Genomic DNA, 18,981 nt, shown 5'->3' on the forward strand with positions numbered 1-18,981 from the left:
GAGCCATGTGTGAGGACGGCTCGTTGGGGTTTCAGGTGGTGCCACTGACTAATTTCCACGTGATGTGATTATATGAAGATGTTAATAATTGTGAGTGCTGGTGATATGCCATTTGTGTGACTGGCTGTGTGAGCATATAACTAGTCGGATGACTAGATTGATATATTTATACATTTGTGTGAATGCGTGTGTTGTGCAATAATTATTATTCATTAATAGACTCACATCTCTTTTGTTTAAATCTTTCAGGAAGTAGCTCTTTCTAAGTCCCAGCTATAACTCTGCTCTTTCACTGTTAGAAAAGACTTCTCTAATTTTAGTATTGATCTATTAAATAGATAAATGTCCGACGACTTATCTGTATTCATTTGTTAGTGAACTCCGCAGTTATAGAATTTGTATATTTATAGTCGTATATTATTATAGAGACAAAAATTTGGTGAGTCTATATTATAAATATAGTGTATTGTAAGCAGGGTAATTTGTAAATGTTTAAGATGTTTTAAATTTGGGCCGAGATTTAATAGAATCTTGAAGTTTATTTTCCTATCAGTATGGGCTGAATATTAACAAAATTATATTGAGATAGTAAATTTTTAGTGTTTCAGGCTTACTACGGGCCTCGGGAGCCTTAAGCTTACTTGGGCTCTAGTGCCGGTCCGGCCCATGGAATCGGGTCGTGACAATTAGCAACACGAGTTAATACTTCTAGATTTGATTCTCTTGTTAATTTTCATTAAAATATATATTTTATAGTTTTTCTAATTGAAATTTACTTAAATTGTAAGTATTTGAGTGTATAAATTATAACATATCCCTTAAACATAGTATCTTATGGTATAAAAAAAACAAAAAGCTACAAAACTTGTTTTATAATTGTCGGATTTATGCTCCTCTTTCCGTCAAAGTGACTACACAATCATTAAATTAAATTATACATCTAGTATGGCTTCTAGACAGTCTAAAATAATTAATTTGATCCACTTTAACACTTTAGTCACATACCCTTTACCCTATTTTAGTGAGTCCTCTAATATTTAATGAGGCAACACGTGGAGACAAAAAACTTGATCAACAATGAATAGAAATAGAGTGACGTAATTGAAAAAAGAAAATAAAAAAAAAAAAAATACTCCATTTAATAGTTTGGGGGACCCATATTAATTTCTTCCGCTACTGATCCGAGTATCTCTTATGTTATTGAACGGTCAGATTCCCATCATGACATTGTTATCTACATAACAATAAATCCAATATAAATAAAATTTTGTCCATATTAATAGACCATTATAACTTCGAAATCCAGATAAAACGCCCTACAAAGCAAAAGCTTCTCTGCAACTTCCACTAGTCTTATACGCAGTTGTTTAGAGCATGTGAGGAGAAAACTCAAATATCTACCATTTCTTTATAAGCTCAAGGCTTAAGCTACATTCTAGTTTACTCTTCAATGGGTCAACCTAAACCTAAAACCTCAAAAAAACCCATGAAAGAAATCAAGCAGAACCGAAACCAACACCCTCAAAAATCTGAAAAACTACCTTCTTGGTTAGCTGTAAGAGGCCTTTTTACCTGTAAAGACTTGCAAACGCAACAGCAGAAGCAGGAACAGGAACTAAAGCAACAAAAGCAACCACAACAGCAAAAGCAAGAACAGCAACAGAACAAGAAAGAGAAAAAACATCATCAAAATCAAGAACAAGCCTTGGAGGAAACAAGCAAGAAATGCAAGAAAATTAAGTGTTCAGGCTCACTATGTAGCAACACAAAGGTCATGCACAGGCCTGAAATAGCGTCTCCTGATATTCAAAGAAAAAGGGCTTCAATGGGTTTAACTAGTAATAATAGTGATACCTCAAGTAGATCCATGAAGACTCCTCTAAATGAAATTAATGGGGTTCTATCCTCTACAAATTCTTCACTTTCTGCATCTTCTAATTCCTCTCTAAGCAATGTCGGGTCTTTTAGAGGAATGCCATTCAGGAGATTCTCTGGCTGCTATGAGTGTAGAATGGTGGTGGATCCTGTTCTTGGATTCACTAGAGACCCTTCTTTGAGAAGTAGCATTTGTTCTTGCCCTGAATGTGGTGAGATCTTTGTAAAACCTGAAAATCTGGAGCTTCATCAAGCAGTTAGACATGCAGGTGACTTACTATTCCCTTCAAGTTTTACAATATCTCTTTAATTATTGTACTTTAATACTACTTAGATTTCATAATTTGTTTGTTGGACCAAAATAGTTGGTTTCACTTTTCATCAATTTTCAGTTCATGGTATAATGCTTTTCGAGGCCATAAAAACAAAAATATGGGTTAATTTAATTGATGTTATGTTTTGAGTGATATTTTCTACTTTTGGCTGGTACTTTCGATATACCCATTACATATGTCCATACAAAATCCATCATTACCAATTCAAATTCTTTTACCTTCCTGATTTTGGAACCACACTTCACAGTATCTGAACTAGGTTCAGAGGACACAAGCAAGAACATAGTGGAAATCATATTCCAATCAAGCTGGCTAAAGAAAGAAGCACCAATTTGCCAAATAGACAGAATCCTAAAAGTCCACAACACTCAAAGAACCATCACCAAATTTGAAGAGTACAGAGACTCCATCAAAGCCAAAGCCAACAAACTCCAAAAGAAGCACCCACGTTGCATAGCAGATGGGAATGAGCTCCTCAGGTTTTACTGCACTAGCTTTGCCTGCTCACTAGGCCTAAATGGTTCATCAAATTTGTGCAATTCAATTCCACACTGTAACGTGTGTAGCATTATCAAAAATGGGTTTAAAGAATCCACAACTGGAGGTGTCCATGGACATGGGATTCTTACAACCGCAACAAGTGGTAAAGCTCATGACAAAGCTGCACTATTAGAGGACAGTAATGGCAATAACAGTGATAAGAGGGCGATGCTGGTCTGCCGAGTAATAGCTGGGAGAGTTAAGAAGAGCATGGAAGGTAACATGGAGGAGTATGACTCTGTAGCTGGTGCTATGGGGGTTTACTCTAATTTGGATGAGTTGTATGTGTTCAATCCCAAGGCTATTTTGCCTTGTTTTGTTGTTATCTACGGAGGTTTTTAGTAGTAGGGTCTAATTTATTGGCTTATTTCTTGTACTTTGTGACTATTTAAGGGGGGGGTTTAATGCTTGCTTACCCATTTTGTTTGATTGCTTTGTGACTTTATCCAGGAAAAATCTTAGATGATGTTTATATTCATTTGTTTTTATGCGAGGAAACAGTAGCAGAAGAAAATATTGCAACTTTGCCAAAAACACAGTTGGGGATTGTGAGAAAATAATTAACAATATAAATTGGTGGGGTGCATCTTACTTGTATCCCATGCAAGGCATTAATTGTACATTGGGCGTATGCCCTGTTGTCTACTTACCAGAGCATAGTAGTAATAAATTTTTGTTCTTTTATTTAGTATTTATTTTTAATTTTACCAATAGAATCAGAAGCTTGGAATAGCTTACAAAGGTCAAATTTTTATTTTCACAAAGTTAGAAATTATTTTAGGAAGGAGATCTACGATTCGAAACTCTTCCTCCACAATAACATTCATATAAATGTACGAAAACTTCTAGTTATTAATAATTTTGAATTTTAAAAACGTTTCCCCATATTGTTTCTCCGTTTTTTCCTTTCCGTTTCTATATAACATAGTATATAACTAAATAATAATAATAATAATAATAATATATGTCCAAAAAAATAAATATCGAACTTCGACACTTTTTTATTATGAGGTATAAGAATTAAGAAAGAAAAAAGAAGGATCTTTGCAATTGCTACCCACGAAATGATATCCCAAATATCCATCTTTTGACTGGATGTGTCCTAATGAGCACTTGGGAGTTGGGAGTGCTGATCTGGCAAGATTTGTAATAAAATAGACTTATGCTACCTAATAGCAACACTGGAGTTGCTCAAGATCAGAAAATTCTGAGCTGATGTACTGATTTTGTTCCCCAATTAATATGAGCTGGAACTAAATGATCTAACTATGAGCCACAAAGGCTAGACAGTTAGTGGTCAGGCACCACAAGCCAAGCCACTATGTTATATCCAACCTTGTTTTGTAGCCTGCAACAGTGGTCGCGCATGGGCGTTCTTGATTTCTGTTGCATTTCTATCCAAGATTTACTAATATTAATTGACCCTTGTTTTGTACTCATTGCCTAATCATTTCTAATTTTTCTTGATTTCCTAACATAAAGGGTCAGCATCCAAGCATGGGTTTTAATAAGACTTAATAGCCTCTACTTCTATTATCTCTAGAAAGATTTTGAAATTGGAAATCAATTTCATCTTTCCTTCTTGGGGAACTATTCCACTTAGTATATTTTTTAAGTATTGGAACCCATCACCACTATGTCAAACTCAGTGCCTCAATAGGTGAGTAACACATCTAACTGTCAATTAGTCATGTTATAGTGTTATTAAGAAATTCCCAATAATGGTCGCAGAGGAATTTTTCCATGTCCGTTGGGCGTAGCTTTTGTGCTGTGCTTTTGGCTTTAGAGTCATTGAAAAAGATAAAAAAGAGAATTGACCCACTGAAAAGAGGAAATACAAGCACGATTCATAATGTAGAAGCAGTACTAGAGAGAGACAAATAGTGAAATGATTGAAGAAGAAAGAAGCGTAGCATGAGAAAATTGAAAAGAGCGTACAAGACAGACAACTATTACAGCTATAGAAGGAAGCCTTACAAAGCAAGGGATAGAAGCTTTCCATAAACAGTGACAAATGGTCTCTGGGTCAGCTGGAACCCACCCATGTTGGAGTTGCTTGCTCATGTCTGTTAGGTCAGGGTCAAATGGCTGGACCAGGTTAACTATTTAGGACCATCCCATCTTATCTCATCTAATTACTTTTTTGGAAGTCTGTGTCTGAAGCAAATGATTATTAAATGTGATAGGAGGAGTGGGCATGTATAGACAAACGCAAAATTTACAATCTTAACATGCTTGTTCATACACGTACACAAGCATGATTATGCATTTTCCGGTTAGGGTGATATTGACTTGGGTTGATACATAAATTCATCTTAAAGTTTGCAACTTTAACAATATGGAATATTAAACATTATAGGTAATTTATCGTATCGCACCCCTCGATTTGTCAATTTTGTACATGTTATATCCTTCTCCATACTACAACAATAATTTTTAGAGTTTTATCTTGTATTTGTAAAGTATTGATGTTATATATGGTTAGCACAATATTTAAAATAATAGTATATTTTCACTTTTTTTAATTATCTAATAATTATTTAATTGATATAATTTTATAAAATACACTATTTCAACAAAATAATTTTTATAAATTAAATGTTTAGTATATACAATTTTATAAGCTGAGGACATAATATATTTTCTGCAAAGACGAGATTTTTATGTGTTTGGCCTATTGACTTGCACAGTTTAGGTTTTCAGACCTCATGAAAAATCATAAATGAGCAAGAAAATATCTCGTGAAACTTCCGGTTTGGGCGTCGCTTGGACATGGAATGACAAGGCAAAGTATATAGGTACCCTTGAGTTTGGGACAGACAGGGCCCGGACAAAAATTTTCAATTTTTTTGGGGTCGGGCTGTACTCAGGCCTAATTAAAAAAATTGACCTAATTAGGCCCAACCTGTGCTCAGGTTTAGACAAAACTGAGAAAATCACTGTAAAGAATATCATTTTGCTCAGTCCAATACTTACCCTAAGTCTTTATCCCTCAACCTAATCAATTTCAGTTGGCCAATATTATCAAATTGCTCTGTTAAATTCAAATGAACTCCTATTTAATCTATTTTGACCAAACATGCCAACAAAAAATCAACTATAACACTTGGAATGACTGGAGTGAAATTTCAATTTACATGACAGATACTTTTTAATATGCAATAAATCATGTTTGAATCTTAGATGTTTTATCAGCCATCTCTTATTTCAAAATTGCCCCCAATGTTGAGAAAGTACAAAAAGTATGACACGGCAAAACAGTCATTAAAATAAGGAGCCCAAACCTTTAAATCCGTTGACTCTTCTAGTTGTTTACTCATTTCTTCTATTTTTGTGCCCTTTAGAGTCCTTTCCTGTAAAAACAAGACAGGTTGACTGGTCAAATTTTATACTGTAGTATCTGCAATCAATATGTGACTTAAACAAGAATACTGCCCAAAGCTTATGAACTGCCCAGATAATAGCACTCCAAATATGGAATAAAGGTGGAAAAATTGATTGCATTATTTTCCTTTTCCTTTTCCTTTTCCTTTTTCTTTTTATGGGTTCCAGAATCACAGCAAACCTTGCTACTTGCCTCCATGCATAACTAATGTTTGTTGTTGCTCTTCCTTCTTACTCCTACCAATTGCTCCCAATTTGACTTGAGAAATTTATCTGTATCTTGGAACAGTCAGCTGGATGCACCGTTGAGTGGTGAAATTATGTTCGAAAGAAAAACAAGGAAACTTGAATAAAGACATAAACAGAAAGATTAATTTATAACCAAAATAAAAGATACGAGCATGAGAACATGTAGCAATCCTTGATGTGCATGTGCCATTCATCAAATCATGCAATTCAGAATACCTGTAATTATATACTGCAATTATTAGCAGGTATTTAAGCTTTTCTACCAAAGCTTTTCTTATGGAGAATGTCTGAAAGTCATATTCATGATCTCTTATGATTTCTCTGCATCTCCTGGTTTTCAGCAACGTGATAACAGGTTTTTACTTACAGGTAATGTTCCTTAAATGAACACCCTTGGCAAGCGTGATTGATAGCTAAATAGCAATAAGAATTTTTTAACCACTTAAGTTGAGGTTCAGACAAGATGCATTTGGGCCAGGGAATACACCTAACTTCAAGTCTCAATCCAGCTCGTTCCAGCTTCTTTTATACCCAATTTTCTAGCACCTTCCCTTACTTGGCTGAGACTATCCCACATTCCCAATGTTGCATAAGCATTTGAAAGCATGACATATATTGAAGGATCATCTGGAGAAGTAGCAAGAAGCCTTTTTTCAATTGTACTAATCAGTTCGCTGTTCCTATGAGTAGCACATGCCCCTAGCAAGGAGCTCCATATGGTTTTGTCAGGCATAAATGGCATCTCAGATATTAATTTCTCTGCCTCCTTGAAACATCCAGCTTGGCCAAGAAGATCAATCATACAGTAATAATGTTCTATTTGAGGTTCAAATCCATGATCAAATTTCATTGACTTAAATATGTTCCATGCCTCTTCAATGAGACCAGCATGTCTGCAGGCAGCAAGGGCACCTAAAAAGGTGACTTCATTTGGCTTTAACCCTATCTCTACCATCTTTCGGTAAAATTCTACAGCGTCGTTTGCCCTTCCATTCTGCCCACAACCCACAATGACACTTGTCCAACATACAACATCCCTGTCAAGAATTGAATTAAACAAAGTTATGCCATCCTCAATTTCACCACATTTTGAGTACATGTCAATTAAAGCTGTAACGGTAACGCCTTCAGTTTCATACCCATTCTTAATACAGAAAGCGTGAACCTGTTTGCCACTTCTTAGAGATGCTAAACTTGAACAGATTTTTAGAACATTGGAAATAACATATTGATCAACTTCAAGATCCAGATTAACCATATCTCTGAAGAGTGAAAAAGCTAAAGAGTTTAATCCCATCTTTGTACAGCCAATGATTAAACCAGACCAAGCTACAATATCTTTCTTCGGAAGCCTGTGAAAAAGACCAAAAGCATCCTTAATGTTTCCAAGTTTTGCATAGAAATCTATGAGGACACTTCCAACAACATAATCTAATTCATACCCACTGATAACAACCAAACCATGCACTTGAATACCCAGTCCTAAATCGAGCAGGTTAATGCAGACCTTCAAAGCAGCACTGAAAGTGTAAGAATCTATACAAGCACCAGAAAGATGGATTTTTGAAAGCATAGTAAGGGCTTGCCTATTTTGTCCATTGACCACATACCCAGAAAGCATAGAATTCCAGAGTGCCAAGCTATCAGAAACTGAACCATTGCAACCTGAGTACTGATCAAATAGCGTAATTGCTTCACTTAACTTATTGCAATTTGAGTACATATCAACCATTGCTGACATGGTAAAGCAGCTAGATGCAACTCCTGACTTTATAACATAACAGTGAATCTGTTCCCCCATTGCTAAGAAACCAACATAACTACATGATTTAAGAGCACATGGAAATGTGAAATCATCTAGTTTAAGCCCTTGGCGGTGCATCTTACAAACAAACTCCAATGCACATAAACTCCTATTATCCACAAAACCAGCGATAATGCTATTCCAAGAAACAGTATTTGGGTTTGGCATTTGATTAAACAAATGCATTGCTTCTTCCATTAACCCTTCCTTACAACATCCTGAAATAATTGTATTCCATGTAATAGAATTTGCATCCAGAAGAATCCCATCAAAAACTTCCCTTGCTTCATCTAAACTGCCACATTTAACATACATATCCAAAAGGGTATTCATTAAGATAATGTCATTGTATAATTTCTCTCTATAAATTCTCTTATGAATCACTTTACCCAATCCAATATCACCCACAAGACCACACGCTTTCAAAATAACGGAATACATGAATCTATTAGGCACCTCGGCATTAGAATCTAACATTCGCTTATAAAGTTTTACACATTCATGAGGTTTTCCACAACTGATATATGCAGAGACCATTGTAGTCCAAGTAACAATATTTTTACGGGGCATTTCATCGAACACTCTACGCGCATCGTCTATAAAAGAGCAATGCACATACATTGATATCAAATTGCTGGCTATATATACATTATGAGAATACCCAGTTTTGATCAGACGAGAATGAAACGATTTCCCGTGTCTGAGTGCTTGAACTTGGCCACAGTAGCGTATTGCTGTCACGATATGCTTCAAGTCCATTTCCAATTAGCCCGTGAAGAAATTTCTAGCATCACATCGCACGACGTCGTCTATCCAATAATTCAAAGACTTCGCTTTCCTTGGAATATAATGGTCTTGACGAGTGATTTGGATGCTTTTGGTCGTCGAACGACAGCCCGTTGCAATAAACAGGTCGCCCAACGACTTCGTTTATTGAATATACAGTCTTCTGTTTTTGAAGAAAGGACATGAGATTAAGATATGTTTGGTTTAATGAACAAGTCACACGTGCGTGGTATGACTAATTGCTAAAGGCATTGTGAAAATTAAAAATGGGCCGAAGCAGCTTGAAAAACAACTTTCTACGTGTTACTGAAATGGGCCTCTATTGGACTCAAACAATCTACACCGAGACCCAGTAATCTCACTCTTGGAGGATGGGATTTGGAAACGACTTTAGACTTGGGACGGAAAGCTACTTCCTGGGTCAGGAAAGAAATTTTTCTGAAGTCGCTTGATATTGCATAAGTGTTCTATGTTGCCTTTGTCTATTTATGGTGAGTTTCAAAACAAATGATGAATTCTTTCTGGTAAGGTTTAAAAGCTGATAAGAGGAGAAGTATTCATTGGTTAAGCTGGGAAATAATATGTCAAAGGACAAAGGAGGTATAGGGTTTAGATACCTCATTCTTTTTAACTTGACAATGTTTGTAGGAGTCTGGTCTAATACGTGTTACATCTGTTATTCAGAAATAGGGAGTATAAATTAATTAGGGAACTGAAAAATTCTTAACTTACAAGAATGGAAGCATTCTACCCACTGCCAAACAAATAATCTCATTCCAGAAATGTTGAAACTGTTAGAATTTATTTTTTGCACAAAAAGAGGAACAAAAATAAAACTTAAGACGATTCATGCCGAGTATAATTACATTAAAGATGTCAAGGGGAAAAAATTTTAGCAACTGTACCGAGTCTATAGAAGAGGTTAAAAAAAGGAAGTAATGGGTATTCATATGGCCCACCTTACCAGAGCTAGCAAGTCAATCTCCTGAAACCAACAATTGCCTTTTGCACTCAATCAACACTTAAAAACTAGATACAGATATAATTAACCGAGGTTTCGAAGAGCTCGATGCATTTTTGCAGAAAGTTAAACAATAACACCAGATGAAGAATTCCTTATATTATCAAAACTGGAATTCCTGAATCTCTCCATGCTAACTGCGATAGCCATCTGCTTTGCCCGCAAGACTTTAGGCTTTTCATCAACAGGCCACACCAAGCTGCACAATACTATCAATGCACGATTTGTGCCTGTACAGGAGAAATACTAACGTGGGGACAAATCTTGTTGGTTATCTTGTGGACTCGAGCATATTTGTAGTGTGTGTTAATTTGAGTGATGAGTTGTGTGATAGTAGACACCCACATTCTGGTAAAGGGTATGTATAAATGGAAGTTTTTCTGTTGATTTTTCTGACTCTAGGTACCATCACTCCCTTGCGATCACTTTCAGCAAGCATTGCTCCCATCTGATCCTTAAAGGTCTTCCAACTGCAGATCAAGGGTAATGTCATCAATGACTAAAATTTTTTCATATTGGTCCTTCACTAATCCTAGAGTTCTAATCTAACCTTGAACTCAGAAAGGCCAAGAACAGATACCACTGGCTCCAAACTCCAGCTTTTAATTTACCTTCAAGCATATCTTAAGAAATGTGCACAATTTTACCACAAGTTCCATAGTCAATAAAAAACCTGCATATTTCTTGGAAAAAAGAAAAATATATTTCCACTAGTGTTCAAATGTGATTTCCAGTAATTTCAGAATTTCAACTCGCCTAAAAGGATAATACTTCTAGTGGTGCCCCACATCCCCACAAGCCATCTCCATATATGCACTCTCCTATTGAACTACTGTCAGGCTATCACAGAAGTCAGAACATCACAAGCTTGTGAATTTAGAATCAGAGTCCAATTCTTAAATTTTCACACACTATATGATATGCATATATGCTCGCAAAAAATCAGTAGAATAACGAAGAGAAATAATGTATTGCAGAGGAAAAACACCTGATTTCCATATCCTGCAGGAGAACAACAAGCTTGCGCTTGTCAGGCCTAATGGTCTTTGCATGCCCATCAAAAAAGAATCTCCGTTGACCCATCAAAAAATGTGGGAAGTTCCCACCTTGAGTCGTAACAAAAACCTCACTAAACAAGCATACAGTATAATCCAAAGCTGCCAACCTTGAAGAATAGCCCTACCAATAAAGAGGAAAAAAGCACTCAACCAAATTAGAAAGGAGCTAATTTGAGTCTGGAAATTGAAACCATAAAGAGTAATTCTGGGGGAGAAGAAAAAGAACCCGAAAAAAACTAGCCGTCTACGTATATTCACTTGTTAAATGGATTCAATTTAATACCCAAAAATTGCAAATGTCCAATTCAACTCAAATTGTTTCACAAGAATCATTTCAAAACAACATTCGGGACTGTTTTCTGATAATCAATTTCACTGGTCTAACAGATGCATTTAGTTTGATGCCATAATTAGTGTAATCGCACCATATTGGATGACCAACTTGCTGCTTACTTGATCAATGACTTTCAAATAATTTTCAAGAAGCCAATTTGATGGGAAAGGAGAGAATGGTAATTGATGGTTTTATAGTGGAAAATGTCTTATCTGGATTATCCATCAGGTGGCTCATGCTTCAAATATATTATATGAAAACTAGTCAATTTACAAAATATAAAGATCGAAGAGATTGCCTCAGAAATACATCACATTTGTAGAATTAGCAACTACCTCAAAAGGAGCAAGCTCATCTGGGGTTGCAAGAGACTTCTTGGTGTAAAGAAGGGGGAACATCTGCAACAAAGGAGCTAAATACCTTTCTGCCTTGTAAATTTTCCCCGAGGCCAAATAAATTGATGTGTTGTTATCAAACCCCATACCGCGAAGCATCATCCCAACCTATGCTGACAGCAAAAACATCACACAAGTAAAAGAGTTATTATATGCCAAATTAGATGGTCAGACGAGAAAACCAACAAGGTGTAATCAAGAAAAAAATAACATGACGTTTATAACCCTGTTTCAGTTTGTCATGCTAATGAACATAATGCATTTGGAGAATCAAACAAAAGAAAGCAAATGAAGTTGCGTTCAACTTAAAGAAAAAGTTCTTATTAGAAGTTGAAGGGTAGAGGTGAATAGGGTAAAAGGTTAGAACTCATGAGGTGAAAATATCTAACGTGGGCTTACTGGACTTGTGCCAACCAATTCTAAAAGGTTACTACTAACCAATTAGCTAGCAAACTTGCCACTCTTATATTCCCTTTGTAGATTTGATGTGTAGTCAATGTGGGATTCTTAACAGTTCTCAAGTCACTATCTGAAAAGCATAGATTAGAGACCAAGATGCATCATTTTGGGACAGTAAAAGTAGCTAGAAACAACCTAAAGAAAACCTAACCACACCAAAATATCTAAAACCAAAAGATAAACCTAATTATTTGAATTGGCCACCAAAAACCCTTTAAAAATACTGTGTGACTATTTGATGCTTCTTCAATTTTGCAGCAACTTGAAATACATAACAAATGGTACTGGAAAAAGTTGAAGACAGCAGAAAATTTCTGCTGAGGCTATCAGCAAAGCCTGTAAGAACTGATTAAATAATTGGAATCACCGAAGGTGGAGCTGTTAAAAAAAGAATCAAAATGCCAAGGATCCAAAACACAAGAGAATTCGCACATATGTGAGATACCTCCAGGGGAGTTAGAGGGCATTTTCCATCAATCCGATTAAGACCAGGTAAAATGACACGGTCTTTTCTTTTGAATTTCCTCTTCCACTCTGTTTCTCTAATTGAATCCATTTTTTGCTTTTCAGCATCTCCTCCGTCATACACACAGCAAGAGAAGGCCACCATATCCTGAAGGTTATTAGAGATATGTTAAGTTGATCCTATTTAAAAGAATAGAAGCTTATTTAAAAGCCAAGAAGTCATATTAGTACCTCCTCAAAACGGAGATGGATCGACACATATTTTCCACCAGTCCTTGAGCTGTTTTCAATCATTCGATTTACTAATTTATGTGCGAGTGTCGATATGGGAGAAGAGAACCTCAGTGCCTTATAATTAGCAATGCACCTCAACAATTGAATATGAGGTGGGACACTCATTGCCAATCTATTGGCAAAGGGGGCAATGCGGATAACCCTGCTTTCAGAAGCACAAATTAGAAAAAACCTAGATTTAGTTATATAACAAACTAAGATATCTAGAACAAAGTAGCAAGTGGAAGATTGCAATCCTCTAAGCAATTGCATGCTTTCTAGTCTCAGTTTGCTATTTTTTATCAGAAGGCGCCAGTCTAGTTCAGTGAGAGAGATATTGCAAATGGAATAAAAACAAATGCACCTGCACATACCCATGCTCCCTAAGCAGAGGATGAACTTCTCCCAGATAGTATTTAGCAGGAGCCCATGCTTGGACACGAATGTTTATAATATTAGAAACGTTGTAGTCATATCTTGCCATCACTTCATCAGGTAGCTCTTTAACCACTTTCACATAACCCTCAAGGGTGGCTATAAAATGCTCCAGATCATATATGTCTCCAAAATCACTGCATAGCAGATAAATCTTAATAATAGCTTATTACTTCCAGAGAAGATGGTAATAATTAAAAATTACGCAGGGGTCAAACTCATAACTCTCTTAAGCTTTCACTTTGGAAAAATCGTTTCTTGCAAGGTTTCAGATACACAATAGGCTAGTTTGATGGACACCAAAGGTTGATCAAATATTTTGGTGCAGCAAAATAAATTTGCTGGACCACCTATGTAGTACATTTGCTAGTGTATTCAATGGGAGCTAATGTATTCGGAAAGGGAGGGCCAGAGGCATAAGGATAACGTATGTGTTTCTAAAGCTATAATTCATTATTACTACTGCAAACAATATCAAAATACCAATTCCTTAATTAAGTCTACCATTCACTTAAAAGAACAGAAAAATAAGAAACTCTAATTTATTAAAAATTGTCTCAACTTTTATGACAATATTGAAAGAGAATCGCTTTCTATTTTCTCCTTTTGAAATACCATCATTTTTCTTGGATATCATTAAAATGTGAGTCAATAAGAAATTACCTCATTTTCTAAATTGACAAACATAATTAAGATTATCTATAACTAATTAGATACTGAAAGCTTCTTGAATGCATTTTAAGATGAAAACTACTTATAGCAATCTTCCATTACAAGAGAAATCACATAAGAATGTATTAAATGAGGATAGGTTGTTTTAATCTTGGGAGCAAATATTAGATGAGATATACTCATAAACGAAAGAAAATTATTTGGGAAGGCCACAACGGGAATTAGCACACAATGTAAGGCGGGGAGCTGAAGGGGTCCACACTAAAGTTCACCGATGTCTAAATCACTTGCACTTTTCCTATTCTGAGATGCAGTCCGAAAGTAAGCGTGCAGTTTTATGCCTGTATGCATATGTGCACACACTTGCATGGGCACTTGAGGCAAAGCCTTCAAATAAATTATAATCGCCAGGTTTGTTTTTGGGGGGTATGTCCAAACAAGAGAGCGAACACCATGGGTAACTAATTTGGTCTTACCTTGGATCCCTCCAAACACGGTTGAATTCAAAGTGGGGTATGACTAGTATAGCATTCAACAGTCCAGCTAAAGCAACTGCATTGCAAATCTAAAGAAAAACATTAAAAATATATCAGGAACAGATACTGAACAACATGTGGATATCATGGCATTATTGGTAACATGCTTGGCATGATTTAGTGCTCTAACTGATAAAGAAGATAGATAGGAACTTGCAGCAAGTTAATAACAAGGCTATAACATACCGCAGAACGCTGTTGGTTAAGACCACCATTTGCCTCAACAATCAAGTAACCATTCGGGCCAGCTGGCTCTGCAATGCAATGCCAAACATGAGCTACAATTGTACTTGATCTATCTAGTTTTCCAAAACCGAGCAATGAGTACGAGCTCTCCTAATAGAGAGGGTGATGCATCACAACTAATAATGTCCATAAGCATTTGGGACTGCTAAGGAGGTGAATTGTAAGACACACTGCTTATTACATGCAGGACCAAAAGGGATATATTATTGTTATTTTCCAATTTATTTTAATCAATCTTTGGGTTTAGAACTCTGTTGCTTGCATAACCCATAACCCAGAAGGATATGCATTAGCAAGCAGGTGTAGTTCCCAGGTTAAGTTGTTTCCAAGAGGACAAAGTCAAACATTACGCTAGTAGGCTAGAAAAGTCATCTCAGAAAAAAATTTGTCTACCTTCATTATTTGCAGCAAAATGTTGCCTGGCAGTTGAATCTGGACAAGGTCTCTGTACTTTCAACCTCCTCGTGAACTTCCATACAGAAGATAACTAAAAAAAGAAATGCCATGTTTGCCAATTACAATTTATTAAGGAAATTTGAAAATAGCTATACATAAAATGCATTATTGGATTGAAAAAAGAAATGGCATGTTTGCCAATTACAGTTTATCAAGGAAAAATTGAAAGTAGCTATATATAAAATGCATTATTGGATTAATAAGAGAAATCAGTAATTCACTTTACCCACGCATAAAAAAAAAGCAGCAATTGACACGCAATGAAACCTCTTTAAAAAAGAGTTAGTAATCCAATTATTCAGCATCAAAATTAACAAGCGTATCTAGCTTAACTTTTAAGCATTAACCCCGAGTGCAACAACAATACCAAGAATCTCCTCAAATTATAAAAAACTAAAAAAACCAAAAACTGATAAAAGAGAATATATAAAAAGAAATAAACGTTCAAACAAAATCATTTGAACTAATTCTACTGAGTTCCTTTAGGAACAATCATCATTTTCAATTTTTCGAACTTCTTAATTTTCTCCTTTTTCTTTTTCCTTCGGTCCCATGTAATAACAATACTTCAACAACCATAAACTATTTTGTTCTCCTTTTGCTTTTTCTTTTTCCACTTTTTCTCAAAAACCAAACAGAAATAAGACAAAAGAAGTGAAAATTAGCAAAAATTAAGAGATGAAAAAAAAAGAAAAGAAAAGAAAAGAAAACCTCAATTGCAGTAGAATTATCAACAGCAATATCAGGCCAAAGCTTCGCAAACAACTCGGAACTACGATACACGGCACCTGGAAGACTAGGCTGAAGCAAAAAGGCCGAGAAAGGTCCCACACACATAATCAAACCAGAAATATACAACAACGGCAAGACCACCAAGTACCGGATGTTCCACCGGAGAAAGATCCCGGCAGTGAGATTCTCCCGGCGAAAGTGAGACTGAAGTTTAGACCGAAGTCGACGACGGCTTTGGGGGATACCTATAAGGTGGTTACGGCGAGGAGACGGTGGTGGACTAGGAGAATTGCTGTCGGCACTGCCATCACTGGCAGTGCCATTATTGGCGTTAACATTGTGGGCCGCCTTGGGCTTCATTGCAGTAGCAGTGTTTATGGCCATGCAAATATAGAGAAGAGAAAACAGTAACTCTCTGATATAGAAAGAAGAGAGAGAGAGAGTAGTTTGTACTTGTACTGTGTTATGGTCTTTGTTTGTTTCTGAGCAGTGAGCAGAGAGAGTAAAAAAGACGGGTCTTGATTTTACGAGGCGTTGTAGCGTTGCGGGTTTATATTTCTGTAGTGCGTTTACACGAAATAATTTCTTTTTGGGTGGCTCGAAGCCAATATGGAGAGGACAAAGAGAAACCAGAGAGAGAGCCGAGCTTTTTAAAGTTTAAAATGGGTTAATGTATAGAATTGGAGCTAAAAATGTCCTGATATCGTGCGATATTTTGATTTTTGGTAAGGATAATTGGATATATACAGTACAGCCATAAACTGTTAAATCAGTTGTAAGCTTACTATTTACTGGGTTTGATGATAAACTCAACGCTTAAAAAGTAAAACTCTTCAACTTTGATCTTATCTCCCAACAACATAGTTTCGTATTTTCTGAAATTAAATAATTTAGCCTTCAATTCTTAAAAATAAATAAAATCTTATTTTAATTGCATAAAATTCTATAATATGACCCTTTATGAAATAAATATACTGGTTTTGACTAAAGTTGCTTTTTTTTAATTATAATTTGTGAACAAAATACTACAATGTGAATTTTATAAAAATAATAATAATAGAAAAATCTTCCTTAATAATAAGTACATGGAAGGTGATTTAAAAGTTCTATCTCTTGACGGTAATTAGGACAGTTCCCAACTACTAAAATTAACTAATTTTGTTGAACAATTCTAGCAAAAAAAATCTCTACAAAATTTCGAATTTAATCCATGAAAAAAAAAACTCATGGAAAAAAGGCAATAATGAATCTGAAACAAAGGTAGTCTCATGCTTCAAAAATCTTTGGCAGGGAAAACGTTTTTTTAACAAAATAATATTATGAAAATAATTAAAATATTAATGAAATAAAGAAATTAGGATGGATCTCTTAATGTAATACTCTTTCTGTCTCATTTTATTTATTTATATCGTTTGACAACCTTTCATAATATTATTTTATTTATTAAATGAAAGATATTAATAAAAACCTTTCATTTAATAAATGATCATAAAAGTTTACATAGCTAAATTTCGAAATTTTATAAATATTTTAAGATATATAAAAAATAATAATTAAATAAAATGAAAAGAACAGAGTATTATATTTTAAGGACTCTTTCGCATGTACAATTTATCGCTAGAACTAGAAGCAAGGAATGGAAAACTCCAACCAAGTGCGAAGCCGATCATATCTATGCATAATAACATCTTTGACTAATACTATAATACAACACGTAATAATAACGGAGTATAAACTAAACTCGAATTACCCACTAAAGCAAAAGCATAGAGCTGCATAGATATTGGGAACAGACACGAAAAAAGAATGGGCTGACACTTGCCAGTAGCCATAGAGACGTTAAAGTCGTTAACCGGCTAAAGTCCGTCACCGTCAGTTAGTGCGTCGCCTCGGGCTCCTTTAAATTTAATACCCCACGACGCCCCTGCGACCGTCCAGAATTCATAATTTATTTTTTCTTTTGCACCGTTATGCCTTCCACGACTCCCAAATTTGCACGTCCTTTTCGTTTCTTCTTATTTTTTTTTTTCCATAAAGAAGTATAAGGATTTTAGGATGCAAAAATCTCATCTACACCAGAGTATTCCGATTAATTTTAGATGCACTAGACATGCCCACAAAGAGAAAAAGCGCTCTCTTCTAACTAGCTCGATTAATTCCGATTAATTTTAAACATTTTGGGCAGACCCACTAAGGGAGCAGAACGCTCCTTCCCAAATATTTAAATGGATTTTAAAATTCGAACTCAAGATTTACGATGAAGGGAGAAGAAATTCTTATCATCTCATCTCAGCCCTTAAGATTCACGATAGAATTTTATCTTTATACGTAAAATCTTTAAATTTTGATGTGATTCTAATTTAGCGCCATAAAATAATTTTATTTTGTACCAATATAATCATGTAGCTATATTTTTTAGTAGTATTTTTTAAAATCTTTTCAATATTAGTTATATGTATATGTAAAATAAAAATTTATTGAGTTAACTTCATAAAAATTAAAATAATAATTACATAAAGTCAATCATATATGGTCTAGTTGGTCTTCTTACGTCTTGTTAAAGACGTGGGGAGTGAGAGTTCGAGTCCTCTCCGTCACAAAATTATTTCTAATTTGGCAAACTTTAATTAAACTCTGTAGCTCACAATATTGTCCATTAGACTTTTCAAGTATAAAAAAAATAATAATTACATAATAATTCTTAATTTTGCAATAATATACTATCATGGATTAGTTTTTGCTCATATTATATTAAAATATTTTTAATTGAGAAAAGTCGTGTGTGTGTATATATATATAATCTAATTTAATCTCAGAATGACTATATATTAATTTATTTTAAATATTGACTTTTTTAAAGAGAAATACTAGTTTAATTGATAAAATGGGTGCAGCCCTCCAACTAATTAATTAAGATTTAAATCTT

General features: G+C 35.1%; 3 protein-coding genes across 6 annotated transcripts; 1 reads left to right on the top strand and 2 right to left on the bottom strand.

Annotated features, from left to right (window-relative positions):
• Positions 1 to 1,280: 1,280 nt before the first annotated feature.
• On the top strand, positions 1,281 to 3,434 carry LOC105638892 (uncharacterized). The gene is made up of 2 exons (XM_012222783.4): positions 1,281 to 2,144; positions 2,458 to 3,434. The coding sequence occupies exons 1-2, from the start codon at positions 1,451 to 1,453 to the stop codon at positions 3,090 to 3,092; spliced, it is 1,329 nt and encodes a 442-aa protein (XP_012078173.1). The 5' UTR covers positions 1,281 to 1,450; the 3' UTR covers positions 3,093 to 3,434.
• A 2,000-nt stretch (positions 3,435 to 5,434) lies between these two features.
• LOC105639032 (Pentatricopeptide repeat (PPR-like) superfamily protein) lies at positions 5,435 to 9,625 on the bottom strand. Of its 3 annotated transcripts, XM_089725936.1 has the most exons (3): positions 6,600 to 9,625; positions 6,316 to 6,427; positions 5,435 to 6,103 (listed from the first exon to the last, which is right to left on the bottom strand). In XM_089725936.1, the coding sequence occupies exon 1, from the start codon at positions 8,944 to 8,946 to the stop codon at positions 6,877 to 6,879; it is 2,070 nt and encodes a 689-aa protein (XP_089582062.1). In that variant the 5' UTR covers positions 8,947 to 9,625; the 3' UTR covers positions 5,435 to 6,103; positions 6,316 to 6,427; positions 6,600 to 6,876. The 3 variants fall into 3 exon arrangements, with proteins under 3 accessions (XP_089582062.1, XP_089582060.1, XP_089582061.1); XM_089725934.1 differs by having other exon boundaries at positions 5,436 to 6,427; XM_089725935.1 differs by having other exon boundaries at positions 5,436 to 6,103; positions 6,328 to 9,625.
• A 169-nt stretch (positions 9,626 to 9,794) lies between these two features.
• Positions 9,795 to 16,687, bottom strand: LOC105638893 (O-fucosyltransferase family protein). 2 transcript variants are annotated; one of them, XR_016322545.1, is made up of 11 exons: positions 16,035 to 16,687; positions 15,261 to 15,354; positions 14,808 to 14,875; positions 14,562 to 14,650; positions 13,353 to 13,550; positions 12,937 to 13,141; positions 12,686 to 12,853; positions 11,722 to 11,889; positions 10,983 to 11,173; positions 10,545 to 10,617; positions 10,326 to 10,464 (listed from the first exon to the last, which is right to left on the bottom strand). XR_016322545.1 is itself a non-coding variant. In XM_012222785.4 (10 exons), exons 1-10 carry the CDS (start codon positions 16,437 to 16,439, stop codon positions 10,266 to 10,268), a joined length of 1,785 nt encoding a protein of 594 aa, XP_012078175.1. In that variant the 5' UTR covers positions 16,440 to 16,683; the 3' UTR covers positions 9,795 to 10,265. The 2 variants fall into 2 exon arrangements, 1 of the variants encoding a protein (XP_012078175.1); XM_012222785.4 differs by lacking the exon at positions 10,545 to 10,617 and having other exon boundaries at positions 9,795 to 10,464; positions 16,035 to 16,683.
• Between the last annotated feature and the right edge of the window lie 2,294 nt (positions 16,688 to 18,981).

Source organism: Jatropha curcas, chromosome 9, assembly GCF_041381405.1.
Source record: "Jatropha curcas cultivar XTBG-Jc1 chromosome 9, XTBG_Jcur_1.0, whole genome shotgun sequence".
Classification (NCBI taxonomy): domain Eukaryota; kingdom Viridiplantae; phylum Streptophyta; class Magnoliopsida; order Malpighiales; family Euphorbiaceae; genus Jatropha; species Jatropha curcas.

Bases quoted from the DNA above. Each gene is read 5' to 3' on its own strand.
- LOC105638892 (XM_012222783.4), top strand. From the start codon at position 1,451: ATGGGTCAACCTAAACCTAAAACCTCAAAAAAACCCATGAAAGAAATC. The intron at 2,145-2,457 runs GTGACTTACTAT...CACACTTCACAG, and splicing joins TCAAGCAGTTAGACATGCAG to TATCTGAACTAGGTTCAGAG.
- LOC105639032 (XM_089725936.1), bottom strand. From the start codon at position 8,946: ATGGACTTGAAGCATATCGTGACAGCAATACGCTACTGTGGCCAAGTT.
- LOC105638893 (XM_012222785.4), bottom strand. From the start codon at position 16,439: ATGGCCATAAACACTGCTACTGCAATGAAGCCCAAGGCGGCCCACAAT. The intron at 12,854-12,936 runs GTACTAATATGA...AATAACCTTCAG, and splicing joins TCCATCTCCGTTTTGAGGAG to GATATGGTGGCCTTCTCTTG. The intron at 10,465-10,982 runs GTGTTTTTCCTC...CTTGATCTGCAG, and splicing joins CTGCAGGATATGGAAATCAG to TTGGAAGACCTTTAAGGATC.